Genomic DNA, 18,120 nt, shown 5'->3' on the forward strand with positions numbered 1-18,120 from the left:
AAGAAGAAGAAGACAAAAAGGGTTTGCAATACGCATATAATTTATTACTATGTACAGGACCAAAGAAACCAAGGAAGAAGGAAAGATAATAAAATAATTTACAGAAGAAATCAAGGAGACACAGTGCAATGCTAGCTTACCTACAGTCTTAATTAACCCAGGACAAGACACACAAAACGGACGACAATCAAACTCACACGAATGGGGAAATGGCAGGCAGGAATGGAAGGACTGGTAGGAGAGGAAGGTCCAACGGGAACCGGAACTGGAGCTTGGTCCTGCACGGGACGTCGGGCGGGACCTCGACGGCCACCGATGCCACCGCAATCTGGCCCCCGCGTCGCAGCGGGTCGAAACTGCGTGGTCTCAAAGCTGGTGGTGGTGGACTCCAAGCTCATCTGCCGTCCCTGGCGCAACTCCTTTCGCACTTCTGGACTTGGACTCCTCTTCCGTCTCTGGCGTGCTTCTCCTTTCGCACTTCTCTCAAAGGCTTCCCCCGTGCTTCTTTTTAACGGCTTCCGCGCGCGCTTTTTATATCCCCGTCGGCGATCAAGCCGCCGGCCTCTAGAACACGCCCATCGGTGAGCTCGCCTCGGCCCTGATTGGTCGGCCTGGGCCCTCTGGCTCCACCCTTGATGACGATGGGCGGGCACGCCCAGGATTCGGCAGCTCCTCCCCCTTCTTCTCCAAGCCTACCTCGTGGCTAATGGAGTCACGGTGAATGCAGTTGGCAATTGAGGCTTTGTGAAATGAAAATGAATGGGGATCTATCTATTTGAATTCGGTGCAATGGAGTGTCAATTAATGGAAGACAAATCCTTAGCCTAATACACAGAATAAGGAAATAACTACCAACAAGGAGGAAATCTATGATTGGCTGATGGATGTTTATGAAATAACTACGGAACGACCTTTGACCTTTATACACAGACTGGAGGCAGGAGGGTCCACAATAAGACAATAAAAAAACACAATCCTCATATCCACAACAATATATTAAATTGATATATGTGGGAAAATTACATGCCCAGACCAGGAATCGAACCCGTCATCTGGAAAACCGTACCAGTGCTCTGCTATCTCGGCGACCCTGACTGAACAAAATTGATATATATATATATAATCGGGAGATTAAATCAGACGCGGACGTAGCTTCAGGACGTCGATCTTTAATTTTCGACAAGCTTTCGACCAACAAAGGTCTTCTTCTTAGTCGTCCCCAAGTTCAACGGAAGTTGTCAACGAGGCCTCCTAGCCTGCCTCGTGTTAACTTGCCCAATAAATGAACCAACGTTAACGCAAAAGGGCATGAGGCTACAGACACTGGATTGTCGGTGACAGTAGGGCCTATTTTCTCCTGGCTCCTACTCAACGCAGAACTAACAAATGGAAAGGAACTAAGCTCACAAATACGAAGACATAACTATACGATCGCGAGGCTACATGTTGCTTGTGTGACTAACTATGAGGGGCAGATTTTAACCTTTATTAGACTCACTGTACAAACTCAAAACCGCAACTATATATATATATATATATATATATATATATATAGTGTGTTTGGGGTCATTGTCCTGCTGCAAGACCCATGACCTTTGACAGAGACACAGCTTTCTGACACTAGGTTGAACTTTTCTCTCCAAAATGCCTGGCTAATCTCCTTTTTCATGATGCCATGCACACATTCAAGGCACCCAGTGCCAGAGGCAGCACAGCAACCCAAAAACATCACTGAACCTCCTCCATGTTTGACTGTAGGGAAGGTGTTCTTTTATTTGAAGGCTTCATTTTGTTTTCTGTAAACATAGAGATGATGTGCTTTCCAAAAAAACCTCCAATTTGGTCTCATCTGTCCACAGGAAATTCTCCCAGAAGGATTTTGGCTTGTTCAGGTGTATTTGGGGAAACTCCAGTCGGGGTTTCTTATGTCTCTCTCTCAGCAGTGTGGTCCTCCTGGGCTCCTACCATAGAAGCCCCTTTCATTGAGTTGGCGACGGATGGTGCAAATTGAAAAATGGCCTACCTTGTGTCTGAAGGTCAGCTTGAATCTGTTTGGCAATTGATTGAGGTGCTTTCTCCACCATTAGAACAATCCTTCGCTGCAATCTTCGATCAAGTCTTCTCTTGAGGCCATTTCCAGGGAGGTTGGCTACAGTGCCATGGTCCTTAAACGTCCTGATAACATTGCGTACGGTGGACACAGGAACATCAAGATCTCTGGAGATGGACTTGTAGCCTTGAGATTGTCTTTTAGAAGATCAAAATGAAAAAGATGGTCCTTATTTAAACCTTTAAAAAATGTTAAAATCTTGTCAAATGAGAAGATCGACGTTTTCAGTTTGGGAGATTATCATGTGGAAATAGTGGAAAGTTTCATCTTCCTGGGTCCTGATATTGAAATGAGTAGAGAATGTGGAGAAGGAATTAATAGACCGAAGCATTGGAGAGAACAGTTATGTGAGGATTAACAAAGATCTGGAAAGATAAAGATTTGACAAAACAAACCAAGAGGAGGTTGATAAATGATGTAGCATTTCTCGTTGCAATGGATGGATGTGAGTAAAAGAGATCTCTCGTTCTTCCCTCTCTGTTATTATTTTCTATCTCTATGGATACCTCTTGGAAACATCCCTCTTTGTCTTTCCTAGCTTGTTGTTTGAAGTCAGCATTTGGCCACTTAATGTCCTCTCTTAATACACTTTAGGATTTCATCTGTCTTCTTCTTCTCTGCCATATATCATAAATTGCCTCTTCCAACAGCCATTTAACCTTCTTCTTTCTGCTTTTGTGATGTTTTTGGCCTCTTCTTTTACAATGGCTTCAGCCTCTTTTAACAATTTGTTTGGCATCCTGTCAATTAAGTCCATCTCTGCAAAACGTTTCTTTTTTAACCTTTATTGCATATTGTTTAGATTTGCGGGCACTTCCGTGGTACATTGTTGGAAATGACTTTCTTAATTTGACTGGTAGTTTCGCCACAAGGAGTATATGATCTGTCTCGCATTCTGCACCTGGCAGTGTGTTGGCAGATTGCACACCGACTGATAAGAATTAGATTGCACTCTTTCTTCTATTGATTAGGATGTTGTAGCGGTTACCGCTGGATGCACACAATCGCCTTGCACCGGCCAGAACACGGCCAGACATGCCTCTCCCGGGCATGCCCGGACTCACTGTTCCCGGGCACGCCCGAACCTCCCGGGCACGCCCGGTCTCGTCTTTCCCGGGCATGCCCGCTCTTGCCTTTCCAGGGCTCGCCCAGAGCGTCCGGGCATGCCCGCTATCGCCTTTTCAGGGCTCGCCCAGAGCGTCCGGGCATGCCCGCTATCGCCTTTCCAGGGCTCGCCCAGAGCGTCCGGGCATGCCCGCTATCGCCTTTCCAGGGCTCGCCCAGAGCGTCCGGGCATGCCCGCTATCGCCTTTCCAGGGCTCGCCCAGAGCGTCCGGGCATGCCCGCTCTCGCCTTTCCAGTGCTCGTCCAGAGCGCCCGGGCACGCCCAGCCTCGACTTGCCAGGCCGCAGCCAAACACGCCCGGGCAGGTCCAGACTCGCCTTTCCAAGGCTCGCCCTTGACACCCGGGCATGCCCGGTATAGCTTTTGCCGGGCAAACTTCCCGACATAAATGTGTATATATATTGCTGCCCGATAAACGGGCTTTTGTCAGAATACCTGAGCTGTTTTGTTTCAATAAAGCAACTCGGACGAATTCCGTCTTTGGTCGCGTCAATTCTTTCGACTCGCGTTGGAGCGCAGCTCCTTCACTGGTGACCTACCGACATGGACACGGCAGTGACTCTTAAACTGCCTACCTTCTGGGAGGCTCACGCGGCTGTTTGGTTCACCCAGGCGGACTCTCAGTTCGCCCTGCGAGGCATCACCGCGGACGACACCCGCTTCCACCATGTTGTGGCGGCGCTCGGTTCCGCCACCGCGGCCCGCGCCTTGAGCCTCCTCGAGCACCCGCCGGCTGCTGACAAATACGACGCGCTGAAGACACTCCTCCTTGACGCTTTCGCCCTCTCACTGGCGGCACGTTCACGGCGCCTGCTCGCTCTGCCCGAGCTCGGCGACACGCGCCCGTCCGAGCGCATGGACTATATGCTCTCGTTGCTCGGTGAGCACTCTCCGGATTTTCTGTTCCGCGAGCTGTTCCTTCGCCAGCTGCCTCACCCGGTACGCCTCGCCCTGGCTGGCACGTTGATCACGGATTCCCGCGCCCTCGCCAGGGAAGCCGATAAGATCACCTCGGCGGGCCAGCACATCGGCGCGGTTACCTGGAGCCCGCCGCCGTCCGAGGCGACGCCCACGACGCCCGAGCGCCCTGCGCGGTTGGAGGCCGAACTACCGGTGCAACTGGTGGCTGCCACGCCGCACCGCCCGCTTCCGACACGACGGCCGGGGCCTCCACCTGACCGGGCGTGGTGTTATTACCACGCCAGGTTCGGACACAAGGCTCGGACGTGCCGGCCCCCGTGCACTTTCGGCAGGTCGGGAAACGGCCGGGCCGGCGTTCATTCCCAGCCATGAGCGCCGGCCACTCGGGCAACTTGCTGTTTATTCGGGACAAAGCGTCTGGGCGGCGTTTCCTGTGTGACACCGGCGCCCAACTGAGCGTCATACCCGCCTCCGAGCAGGACAGGCAGGACGCCGTTTGCGGCCCCTCTTTGGTCGCTGCTAATGGCTCGGCCATACGCACTTTCGGCCCACGCGTTGTCACCCTCTGCTTCGGCAGCCAGCGTTTTCAATGGACTTTTGTTACCGCCAGCGTCCCCGTGGCTTTGCTGGGCGCCGACTTCCTCTGCGCGCACGGGCTGCTGGTCGACGTCAAACGACGTCGCCTTGTCCACGCCGAGACCTTCAGCTCCCTGGCGTGCACAATGAGCAGCTCCGCGCCGACCGAACTGGCGTGCGCCCTCCCGGCAGCGAACGAGTTCGCTCGCCTGCTCGCGGAATTCCCGGCCCTCACGCGGCCGACGTTTTCGGCCGTCGCGGTGCGGCACGGGATCGAGCACCACATACCCACTACGGGCCCGCCGGTCTACGCCAGGGCCCGCCGCCAGGGCCCGCCGCCTCGACCCGGCCAAGCTCGCCGTGGCGAAGGCCGAGTTCGACGCGTTGGAGCACCTCGGCATCGTGCGGCGCTCCGATAGCGCGTGGGCCTCGCCACTGCACATCGTGCCGAAGCCGGGGGGTGGATGGCGCCCGTGTGGTGACTACCGCCGTCTCAACGACGCTACCACCCCCGACAGGTACCCGATCCCGCATATTCAGGACTTTTCCGCCCGTTTGGCGGGACGGGTCATCTTTTCGAAAATTGACCTGATACGGGGCTACCACCAGGTACCTGTCCGGGCGGCCGACATCCCGAAGACGGCCGTCATCACGCCGTTCGGCCTGTTCGAATTTTTGCGGATGCCGTTTGGCCTCAATAACGCGGCACAGGCGTTCCAGCACTTGATGGACGGCGTGCTGCGCGACCTGCCGTTTCTTTTCGTCTATCTGGACGATATCCTCGTCGCCAGCACGTCCCGCGCCGAGCACCTCCTCCACCTCCGAACACTGTTCGGTCACCTCAGCGAGCACGGCTTAATTGTCAACCCGGTCAAATGCCACTTCGGCGCGACGACCGTTGACTTTTTGGGCCACCGCATCACCAAGACCGGGGCCGTGCCGCTGCCGACCAAGGTCGAGGCCATCACCACGTTCCCGCGTCCCCGTTCCATCAAGGCCCTCCAAGAGTTCCTCGGCATGGTGAATTTTTATCACCGATTCGTGCCCCGCGCTGCTCAGCTCATGCGGCCCCTTTACGAGGCCCTCCGGGGCAAGCCGGCCAAGCATGACATTGTTTGGTCCGCGGCCATGGACGCAGCCTTCGCCAGCGCCAAACGGGCCCTCGCCGACGCAACGCTGCTGGCTCACCCGGTGCTCAACGCGCCCATCGCCCTCACTACGGACGCCTCCAACTACGCGGTGGGCGCCGTCCATGAGCAATGGGTGGACGGGGTTTGGCAGCCACTCGCTTTTTTCAGCCGGCAACTCCGGCCGAACGAGTTAAACTACAGCACGTTCGACCGCGAGCTGCTCGGGCTATTCCTGGCCGTTCGCCATTTCCGACACCTCCTGGAGGGCCGCCCGTTCACGGCTTTCGTCGACCACAAGCCGTTGGTCTACGCAATGGCTAAGGTCACGGAGCCGTGGTCGGCCCGCCAGCAGCGCCACCTCTCCGCCGTGTCGGAGTTCACCACGGACATCCGGCACGTCGCCGGCAAAGACAACGCCGTGGCCGACTGTCTTTCTCGGGCCAGCGCGAACGCGGTCCACCTCGGCGTGGACTTCGCGCTCATGGCGGCCGACCAGACCACGGACGCCTCGGTGCAGGCACTCCGTGCGGTGGACACGGGCCTCCGCCTGGCCGACATTCCCTTCGCGGGCACCGTCCTGCTCTGCGACGTCTCCCAGGGCCAGCCTCGCCCCATCGTGCCCGTTTCCTGGCAGCGCCGCATCTTCGCCTCCATCCACGGCCTTTCTCACCCGGGCCAGAAAGCTTCTCAGAAGCTGGTGTCGGCGCGTTTCGTCTGGCACGGCCTTCGACGAAACATCCGCGACTGGGCCAACGCCTGCACGGCCTGCCAGCGGGTCAAGGTCCACCGCCACACCCAGGCCCCGCTGGCACCTTTCGCCGTGCCTGAACGGCGTTTCGACCACGTCCACGTGGACCTGGTGGGTCCCCTGCCCCCCTCACGAGGGTTCACCCACCTGCTCACCATGGTGGACAGGACCACCAGGTGGCCGGAGGCCGTGCCCCTCACCTCCATCACCACCGCCGACGTGGCGCAGGCGTTCATCGCCACCTGGGTCGCGCGCTTCGGCGCACCAGCGGACGTCTCGTCCGACCGCGGCCCACAGTTCACGTCTGAGCTTTGGGGCGCGGTCGCCCGTTCGTTGGGGGTCACGCTGCACCGCACCACGGCCTACCACCCCCAAGCCAACGGGTTGTGCGAGCGGTTTCACCGCTCCATGAAGGCCGCACTCATGGCCGGCCTTCAGGACGACGGTTGGGCCGACCGGCTGCCGTGGGTCCTTTTGGGCCTTCGCATGGCCCCCAAGGAAGACCTCCAGGCGTCCGCCGCCGAGCTCGTCTACGGCCAGCCGCTCCGCGTCCCGGGCGAATTCGTGCCCGACGCTACCAGTCCCTGGTCCGCCGCTCGCCAGTGCTCGGACCTCCAGGAGGCCGCCCGACGATTTGCCCCCGTGCCGACGTCCCGCCACGGTGGCCCCCAGTCCTACGTCCCCCCGGCGCTTCGCACAGCGGAGTACGTCTTTGTGCGTCATGACGCGCACCGGGGGCCACTCCGGCCGCCGTACGACGGGCCCTTCCAGGTCCTGCGACGGGGCGACAAGTCTTTCATCGTCGACTTCGGCGGCCGGCCGGACCGGATTTCTGTGGACCGCCTCAAACCGGCGCACATGGACGTCGACCGACCACCACGGTTGGCCCTTCCTCCGCGGCTAGGCCGCCCCCCCCCGTCCACAGTTCCCCCCGCTTGACCACCCACCACCACGTCGGACCCCTCCCCACGACCCTCCAGGGGTCGCTTCGGCCGGGCATCCGGACCCCCCTTAAATTGACCCTGCCGGTGCAGGTCGATTCTGGAGGGGCGTGTGTAGCGGTTACCGCTGGATGCACACAATTGCCTTGCACCGGCCAGAACACGGCCAGACGTGCCTCTCCCGGGCATGCCCGGACTCACTGTTCCCGGGCACGCCCGAACCTCCCGGGCACGCCCGGTCTCGTCTTTCCCGGGCATGCCCGCTCTCGCCTTTCCAGGGCTCGCCCAGAGCGTCCGGGCATGCCCGCTATCGCCTTTTCAGGGCTCGCCCAGAGCGTCCGGGCATGCCCGCTATCGCCTTTCCAGGGCTCGCCCAGAGCGTCCGGGCATGCCCGCTATCGCCTTTCCAGGGCTCGCCCAGAGCGTCCGGGCATGCCCGCTCTCGCCTTTCCAGTGCTCGTCCAGAGCGCCCGGGCACGCCCAGCCTCGACTTGCCAGGCTGCAGCCAAACACGCCCGGGCAGGTCCAGACTCCCCTTTCCAAGGCTCGCCCTTGACACCCGGGCATGCCCGGTATAGCTTTTGCCGGGCAAACTTCCCGACATAAATGTGTATATATATTGCTGCCCGATAAACGGGCTTTTGTCAGAATACCTGAGCTGTTTTGTTTCAATAAAGCAACTCGGACGAATTCCGTCTTTGGTCGCGTCAATTCTTTCGACTCGCGTTGGAGCGCAGCTCCTTCAATGTAGTCATTATGATTTATATGTTGCCCACCAGGTGAAGTCCATATGTACAATCTGCACTTGGGTTATTTTAACCTTGGTTGCAACGAAATTGCAATTTGAACTCAGCCCCCACTCTCCTTCCCTTATAACGAACTGTCATCCCAGCTGCGCAAGCCAAGCAGATCCCCTCCAATGACGATCCTGGTGCAGTACGTCTCATGGCCGCATGGCTTGCTGGCGGTGGTGGCCACGCCGTGACACGAAGGTTCACAGGGAAAGCCAATGAGCTCGCTGTCGTGGGGTGAATGAGTGTAGAGGGGCGGAGCATTGGGCATAAAGAGCAGGGCACATCACGATCTCGGTTGAGTTTGGGAGACAGTTCAGTACGGTTCCGTTTGGAGTCCAGTTTGGCAGGAGGGCTCACTTCGAGCTCATTGCAATTGGTTGCAATTTTGAGATCATTCTCCACACAAACCTCCAGCATTACCTCCGTTGGCTCATTTCGGAGACCATGCTTTCCTGCAATTCCTGGTGCTCCATCTTCTCCAATTTTTGCATTTTACTCTCCCATAATAATTAAAACATCTCCTCTAGGAACCTGTTCTCCCAGTTCCTGCACATTTCCATAAAACTCCTCCACATTTCTGCATCTGCTGCAGAAGTTAGAGTATATATTTGAATGATGGTGGAGTTGACGAGATGTCCTTTCACCCTCACTGATATGAACCATTCATTGACTGGTTTGTGTACCAGTACTGACCCTGCCATCTTATTGTAAATCGCTGTCTCCCCATTTGTTGTATGATTCTGTGACCAAAAAACAACAATTTGTAACTGTAAGACTGAAACTGCCCAAAACCAGTCCAAGTTGACATATCCACAAAATTTCACTTCTTGTGTGTCTCTTTCTCTCCCTCTTTATTACATCGAACTTCCCCTCATTAATTGACCTAACATTCCATGTTCCAATTTTGTGAACATTTGAGAAGTACAGTTTGACTTTCAGTTTTGACGACTTCAGCGACTGGATTTCCTTGTGGGTTTGATCCTGTCCCATCATAACAACCGGTCCTACTCATCGAAATGCTTTGCTCTTCCCCAGTAGCCATTTTGGTGCTTTCAAACCTGGGGGCTCATCAACCAGCACCATAACTTTATCTCTTAGATTTCTGATCATGATTGTTTTTTGGCATGTACGGAAGTGTTTTGCCATTGCTTTCTTCAGGCCAGTCAATACGAGACGTTTGAGTAGAGGTTATTTGGGTAGGAATGTGTTGGATAGCTCAAAGGTATTGCCAATGCCATGTTCAATGAACAGGAAGGTATTACTGCCGTTTAGGGTAACCCAACGTGAAACCCTGGTGTCGAAGCCTTCAATCCATTTCTTCTTGCAGTCTACTGACGAAAAAAATCGTTTGTGGCATTTCCTAGCAACTTGGTTTTGAATACAGGTTTGCTCATTAGAGTTTTGGAATTGATTCGTAAAGTGGTTTGCAATTAAATTGTTCCTCCACATCCTCTCTTTTGTCCTATCAGGACAATCTTTAAGTGCTCCATTTAATTGAGATAATTGTTTAATTTAAATCTGCTTTCATGAATAATCCCATTTCCTTTTTGTTTCGGCCCAAGAGTAAATCCATTACCTGGATCACCAAAGGGTCGTATAATTCAGATATAATTGTTTGTCCAAGTCCCACATCACGGGATAAAAAGCGGTGTTATACAGATACATCATGGTACAGCGAGGCTAAGTCCCCACCTGGCAACTGCCATTATTCACAACAGCATGTCCACATTGTCCTATTTGCAGGTTGACTTGTGGGGTGGGAATGGGAGGTGGGGTGGGAATGGGAGGTGGGGGGGGGGGGGGGTGGAAAGCCCAATGAGTTCAATGCAGATCAATCTTGCACAATTCTCGCAAAGTCTCCTCACATTACATCATCACAGTTTGACTTTCAGTTTTGAAATCAATCATTATTTTTGTACATTTTACCCCGGATTCCCGTTTTGAGTTAATTCTCCTGCAGGATCGGAGCTGCCGTCGGTTCGCTCTAGGTAAGCACTTCCGCCTCTTCCTCTTCACTTCTTGTTCCTCCCGCGTTTTATAGCCGAATCCGAGTTGGTCGTCGCCTCAATTAAATCCGTTCGGTCTTCCGCGGTCACTGGTGTTAACCTTGAGGGATTCGCACGACAATATTTAGCGCGTCAGTAGTTTCATTAGCAAGATGCTCTATACTAAATGCTAAGCCTATGAGCTCTCTTCCAGCTTTTATTACCCCATATTGTGGAAACGCTACCATTCCAACCCATTCTCCCATAGTAATAGATCTTCGTTTCCTTATGTGAAAAGCCTCAGCAGGAGAGCCCTCTCCCAGATGTAAGTGATGTTACGTGCTCCTCCCCAAACCCCGGTCACGGTGTACCTCCGAGCCCCGAGAGGAGTCATGGCAGAAAGATGTGTTATTCTGTATGTCAAAGATCAATGGTGAAACCACACCAATTGTTACCAACAAACAAGTATCGTATTAAGGTCACTCAAGAATAACAGTACAATAACAATATTAATCAATAATTGTACAACCAATATATCATTCCTATGATGGTACCATCAGTTTCGTACAATATAACTCACTGTGCTCCAAGTGAGTGAAAATAACATTCCCAATGTCTCTGTCCCAGCTTCAAACCAAATTCGATCCATGCTCCAATGATCGTCAGAACGATGTTGTATCGAGACCAGAATCCCGCTCGGTTGACAGTCACACTGCCAAAGATAGGCAAAAGTGTCCTCAAGAGGCGACTGGGAAAACACACCTTTGGGTATGGACGTTCAACGGCTCCCAATCGACGAACCGCAAATTCCCACTCAAAATCCACGTTACACACACCAGGTTACGTCTGGATGCGGTGAAATGGTTGAAGCGAGGGGAAAAACCTGGAGCGATGCGAAATCAGGCGCGAGGTAAAATGGCCAACAGTCCATTCTCAAGACGTAACGGCACTCTCATGATTCTCTTCGGAATCAACCGCAAAACCTGTCACGCAGGTTTATCTGTCACAGTGATAACAACTCTGTTGCAGGAATCCCTTTCCCAGGAAACCCCAAAGTTCGCTAGTGACCTCCGTTCGCCAGCGTTTGCTCCAGACCTCCAAACAGCTCGGCTTCTGTCCCGACCTCACTCGCTCAGCCGCTTTCTCCTCCTTCTTCCTCTTCTTCTTCTTCCTCGTCCGGTTCCCGATCCGGTTTCCGGTTTCTTTTAAAACACGAACTTTTTTTACCTTTTGAAAACAGTGATCTCTATTCACTTAAACGATAACAATAATAGTACATGGAACCAAAAATGTTTACAGTGGATGAGAACCACAACAACGGAAGTGACGAATCCGTAACAGTGAGGAATAACGTATCCATGAAAACAAGTCCCAGTCCATGCAGGGAGAAGACAAGGTTATGCTTTATGACCGCATATTAAATACGTGTTGTTGGTGGGTATTTGAGGAAAAGTCCCCTTTACCCCTTCCCTGCCATTCTCCCTCTTTACACCACTTATCCTGCTTCTCCCTCCATTCCAATTCCTGGCTTAATCATTCCAGTCTAACTTTTTCAAACATACCATCTCTGGGGAAACCCTTTTTGTGCTCCCCTGTCCAGTGACACCATTTCTGAATATCCTGGATGGATCCCACACCATAATTCTCATTCATGAAGTGCACACAGGTACCTCTTACCAGTCTGCCTACCTACTCCATTCTCATTACCAAAACGGTTACCCATGTCACTCACATAGGCAAAACAACCACACAGTACAACACTGAATCCAATATGCAAATTAATGCAATTTACAAATACACCTTCACACACAAGTGCAAACAACTGACCACAAGATACGAATTGCAAGATGCAAGGGAAAACACTAGTCAAACAACAAGTACACAACCTCTGTTTACTTCCAATTCAAGAACAATAAATTTCAATACGTTTATGAACCAAATTCCCAATTGAACCAAACCTCTTCCTTTTATAATTTCCAGCTAACAACTTAAAACAGCACACAATCAACTAATACACTCTTCTCACCACCTTGTGAGGAATCAACAACACCTGGCATTTGTCTGATCAGGACGCCACATCAGGGTGAAGTATGCCCCACATTGGGCGCCAACTGATGAGGAAAAAAATCCTTTGTGGCATTTCCCAGCAACTTGGTTTTGAATACAGGTTTGCTCATTAGAGTTTTGGAATTAATTTGTAAAGTGGTTTGCAACATTGAATTGTTCCTCCACACTCCCATACTAATTGGTGTCTAATTAGTCTCGAATATACCATGCATGAAAACTTTATCAAAGTTTGTCAGTCGAAGGAAGCTGTGGCATGCCATCAAATGGTGGAACCCTGGCTCAGTTGTGGTTCAAATGTTTCTAGAAGTTCCTAATGCAAGGCTGCACCATGAAAGAGGAGTCTGCTTTTGAAGCCTTTCAGTAATGCTGTTCGGCTAGATTTGGTGTAAATCCTGTTTCCTTAACCTTCTGATCTCCTGACCCCCTTCTCCCATGGACAGAATGTCCTGATGCATCTCGTAACATAACAGACTTCAACTAACAAAATGTTAATCCTTGCGCAATAGCGAGACAGTAAGTCTTTATTTGTTGAGAAGGGTTAATCCTTGCGCAATAGCGAGACAGTAAGTCTGTTTATTTGTTGAGAAGGGTTAATCCTTGCGCAATAGCGAGACAGTAACTGTTTATTTGTTGAGAAGGGTTAATCCTTGCGCAATAGCGAGACAGTAAGTCTGTTTATTTATTGAGAAGGGTACGAGTTTGCTTTTACCTTGAAAAGCATGATAAATTCAGTTTGCAAGTGTTCTTTAAGGGGATTAAGTGTAAATGTATTGACTTATTTTGTTAATGACCTCTTAAATGTTGAGATCTATTTTTTGTTGACCCTCAATTTAACCCATGACCTTTTGTTATCTTGTTATCCCATTTCACCTGTACATATCATGTATACCTGTTCTCAACCACTCCATTGTTGCCCTGCGCTCGCGAAGCGAAAAGCGGGGTTAAGCATTCAGTTGCGTACGTGTGCTGTACGTGTGTGTGCCGTACATGTCTGCATTTTAAAAATACATTTTCTCGGCAACTGTTGGTCCGATTGACACGAAATTTTACCACAGAAGCGCCTCTGCCTTTATAACTTTTTTAATTCATAATTATGACGTTATAGGTCACGTGATACGGACGCCATCTTGAAAAAAAGCTTACACCTCTATATCTCCCAAACCGCTCAATGGAAAAAATTGAAACATGGCTCATTGTCATGTACTCACCATGGGGAATAAGATATGTTGATGGTGATGTCATCAGTGCCTTAATTATGACGTCATAATTCTACAAGTACTACGCTTGATTTGATCAGTGTGAATAAAACAAAAATTCCTCTGCAACTTAGTCCGATGGACACGAAATTTTCTGAATATGAGCGGCTCCTCCTGTAGAATTTTTTTAATGATAATTATAACGTCATAGGTCACGTGGTACAGACGCCATCTTGGAAAAAAATCGAAAAAGGTTGCACCTCTATATCTCCAAAACCGCTCCATGGAAAAAATTAGGATCTGGCTCATTGTCAACTACTCCCCATGGGGAATAAGATATGTTAATGATGATGTCATCGGTGCCTTCGTTGTGACATCATAATTCGACAAATACAACACATACATCTGATCATTATGAAAAAAAATTCATCAACTGTTGGTCTGATGGACACGAAATTTTCACCATAGGAACGCCTCCTTTCGAATATTTTAATGATAATCATCACGTCATAGGTCATGTGGTACAGGCGCCATCTTGGAAAAACCGAAAAATGTTGCACCTCTCTATCTCCAAAACCGTTGCATGGAAAAAATTTAAACATGGCTCATTGTAAATAACTCGATATGGGGAATAGGTGTTGTTAATGATGACGTCATTGGTGCCATAATTATGACGTCATCATTCGACAGGGACAACGCTTAGTCTGATCAGTTTGAAATGTATTTAGCGTGATATATGCAACAATTAAATTTGAGAATATAAATTGATGATGTCATAGCTCACGTGGTCTGGCAGCCATATTGGATCAAATTTTTATTTTTTTCAAAAACAGAAGAGTTGACTGCGCAGGGTGAGTATTCTATGAATACCATCTAGTTAGTATTGTCATCGGTGCAAAGGTTCTAGACGAAGTCTCATCCCTAGTCGTGGAAGAGCAGAGGCAATTAAGCAAGTGCCAGTAGTTTAATCAGCAAAGTAGGTTCTATGTATATCGATGCATTGGTTGGAAAGCTCCCAGCTAACACAACGTTCGGCTAACGTTTGCATTTGAGCGATTCGTCGCAAGTGCATTGTTGACATCAGGGTGACGTTGTTTATCGGTTGCAAACGCAATGTCTATTTTCCAACGTTGGCCTAACGTTGCTTATCGGTTGCAAATGCGGTCTATTTTCCAACGTTGGCCCAACGTTGTTTATTGGTTGCAAATGCGGTCTATTTTCCAACGTTGGCCTAACGTTGCTTATCGGTTGCAAATGCGGTCTATTTTCCAACGTTGGCCCAACGTTGTTTATTGGTTGCAAATGCGATGTCTATTTTCCAGTGTTGGCCCAATGTTATGTTAGGTGAGCTGGATCCCTTAATTTCCGCAAAAAGTTCACCAGAAAACAATGATATGGAATTGATCGGCATAATTAAACACCAATTTGGTGACCCAATATGCAAATTATGTTCAACCTAACAGAGTACTCAGCCTCCGGGTGGATGGAGATTGTGCATTACTCGCTGAAACAAGAATGACCGCACTGTGGTCACAACCTGCGACAAAATATATATTTTAGCTTCCTCTGTCCACTCGACTCCCTCATCCTTGCTGTTGAATGTATTATACAATTCATCTCCGAGGGTCTTCATGGTCTGGTTCAATATCAATTGTGGATCTGACGGATAGCTGCGTCTGGTTTCAGGAAACGCGTGTACCCACTTTGAACAGGAGTGACAGGAAGTGTCATGTTATTATCTTCCTTGGGGTATATAGATTACAGTAGATCTAGGCTCAGGCCTCAAGAACGTCATTGGTCTATTCATTTAGCAAGTTTCCACCCTCCCCCGCTCTCTCTCTGTGGTAATAAACCTTTTGCTCATAAAAACCTGTATGTGGTCATTTGTGGCCCCCAGTGGTGTTTGTAATAGCGGACATGGAGTTTTTTCTTTTTAATAAATTTGCAAAACTTTCTAAAATCCTGTTTTCTCTTTGTCATTGTGGGGTATTGGGTGGAGATTGATGAGGAAAAAACGAATTTAAACGATTTCAGCATAAGGCTGCAACATAACAACATGTGATAAAAGTGAAGGGGTCTGAATACTTTCTGAATGCACTGTATGAGTGGGTATTACTCTTGATAATAAATGGCACAACCCTTAACAGTACAGAGAGAAACTAGACCCCATAAAGATCCACACGCACAAAGACCATCCACACAAAAACTGGGTGAGTGAGAGAAATAGCGGATGGGGCAACATTATCTCCAGGATTCAATAAAATCCACATCCGTTCACTTATTTCTTCATATAATAATTATAATATACTCTTGTACAATATGGCAGCATCAAGACCGGAGCGTTTTGCTTAAAGTTGGTTTTGTTTTTATCCCACAGGCTTAAACAGCAGTGAGATGGACACCATGACGGTGATGGCCCCTGTGTCTGGAACTCAAGGGGGACAGGGATTGGAGCTTCTTGGGCCTCTGCCCGCTGCCGATGAGAAGTGGAGGGCCCTACAAAAGAAAAAGCAGCAGCAACGACGTTCCGAACTGCGTGCCGGGGATGATGGCAGAACCAGGGACCCTGTCGCAAGCGATGGGGGAAATGCCATCTCGGAGGCTTGGCCATCAAACACCGCCTGGCCGGACACGACAATGAGTGAGGTACCGAGAACCTGGAAAAGATGGTGATGGTAACCTCTCACACATTGAGGCTTAAAAGGGGATTGCTCTTTATACCCATCCGAGTACAAAAGCCAGGCAAATATGACGAGTTGGAACAGTTTATTCGATGGCCCATCCCCGTGAGCGTCCCAATGTCTGAAGCCTCAGCCTAGTGTCAGGCATGCTTATGTCTTCTTTATTTATTGGAGATCATACGGAAATTGGTGAGCTCAGCGGTTCGGGTGCCGGCTTGGGATCCTAGGATCCTGGGTTCGAATCCCGGTCGATCGCTGAATTAACACCAGGGGGGTTGACTCATCCCGTCATCCTTCCGAGGTCGGCAAATTGAGCACCAGTTAACAGTACAGAGAGAAACCTGTGTGTCGCAAGAGGCAACTAAGAGGGTTGGCGGCAGGAAGGGCATCCGGCCATAAAACATTGCTTCAAAAATGGGACCACGGTGCCCGAAAAAGGCCACACCCTGCTCTGCGGGGGGAAATGTCTAAAGGTGGTTCTATACGGAAATTGGTGAGCTCAGCGGTTAGGGTGCCGGCTTGGGATCCTAGGATCCTGGGTTTGAATCCCGGTCGATCGCTGAATTAATACCAGGGGGGGTTGACTCATCCTGTCATCCTTCCGAGGTCGGCAAATTCAGTACCAGTTCACTGGAAATTCCCTGTGTGTCGCAAGAGGCGACTAACAGGGTTGGTGGCAGGAAGGGCATCCGGCCATAAACCATTGCTTCAAAAATGGGACCACGGTGCCCGAAAAAGGCCACACCCTGCTCTGCGGGGGAAAATGTCTAAAGGTGGTTCTATACGGAAATTGGTGAGCTCAGCGGTTAGGGTGCCAGCTTGGGATCCGAGGATCCTGGGTTTGAATCCCGGTCGATCGCTGAATTAACACCGGGGGGGTTGACTCAGCCTGTCATCCTTCCGAGGTCGGCAAATTGAGTACCAGTTCACTGGTAATTCCCTGCATGTCGCAAGAGGCGACTAACAGGGTTGGCGGCAGGAAGGGCATCCGGCCATAAAACGTTGCTTCAAAAAGGGGACCACGGTGCCCGAAAAAGGCCACACCCTGCTCTGCGGGGGGGAAATGGCCTCTAAAGGTGGTTCTATACGGAAATTGGTGAAGATTCGAATCCGGATATGGATACTAGAATTCCTTAAGTGATTCTTCACTATTAAGAGATGGGGCAGAAACTATATGCAGCATGATATTTCAAAACGATGTGGACGAATCGTGACAAAACTTGGTGGATGGGTTGGTTAGGCGACGAGCACAAGCCGATTACATTTTGGTTCATGTCGGATCCACATCTGGCCCATCAGTGGGATGCAAACCGTAAACTGTTCAGCCTGGCCGAGGTATTCTCTCCGCCGAGTACCATTGTTGTATTTATTTTGTCATTGTTTCTGGAAACCACAAAAACCTCTAAGCTTGCTTCTGGCTGCTTTAACTTCTCTGTTCAAACAATTAATTTTGCGTTGCATGAACCATACTCGCCCACAGTGTTTTCGGAAGCTGGAGGAGGTTGTTGACAAAATGGAGAAACTCCAGCTGCGCTCCACGGAGGATCGGGTACCCTTGGAGGAGCTTTATCAGCTGAACATTCCAAATTGCAACAGCAACGGACAGTTCAACCCCAAACAGGTGGACTCGTGAAATCACCTCGGGCCTAGTATCAAATATGGCGCCATCGATGGAATTTGCTATTTATTGGGTCTCATGCAGACCGTTTTTTTCATTCATTCATTCACTTAATTTTATCATTCACTCATTTAATTTGTTCGCTCTTTATGTATTCATTTAGCCGCTCATTAGTTCACTTGTTTATTTATTACTTGCTAAATCGAAGATTTTTCAAGCATATTGTTT

At 50.3% G+C, this 18,120-nt stretch overlaps 1 protein-coding gene across 2 annotated transcripts in view; it reads left to right on the forward strand.

The window, feature by feature from the left end:
* Positions 1-18,120, forward strand: part of IGFBP2 (insulin like growth factor binding protein 2) — a 51,819-nt gene that overhangs the window by 26,565 nt on the left and 7,134 nt on the right. Inside the window, exons 2-3 of one of the 2 annotated variants that reach the window (XM_068132671.2) lie at positions 15,971-16,239; positions 17,755-17,895. In XM_068132671.2, coding sequence (XP_067988772.2) covers positions 15,971-16,239; positions 17,755-17,895 — 410 coding nt within the window. The remainder of the gene's footprint in view (positions 1-15,970; positions 16,240-17,754; positions 17,896-18,120) is intronic. The other variant, XM_068132672.2, reaches the window with a different exon arrangement.

Source organism: Myxine glutinosa, chromosome 12 (assembly GCF_964187855.1).
Source record: "Myxine glutinosa chromosome 12, kmMyxGlut1.1, whole genome shotgun sequence".
NCBI classification, from domain to species: Eukaryota; Metazoa; Chordata; class Myxini; order Myxiniformes; family Myxinidae; genus Myxine; species Myxine glutinosa.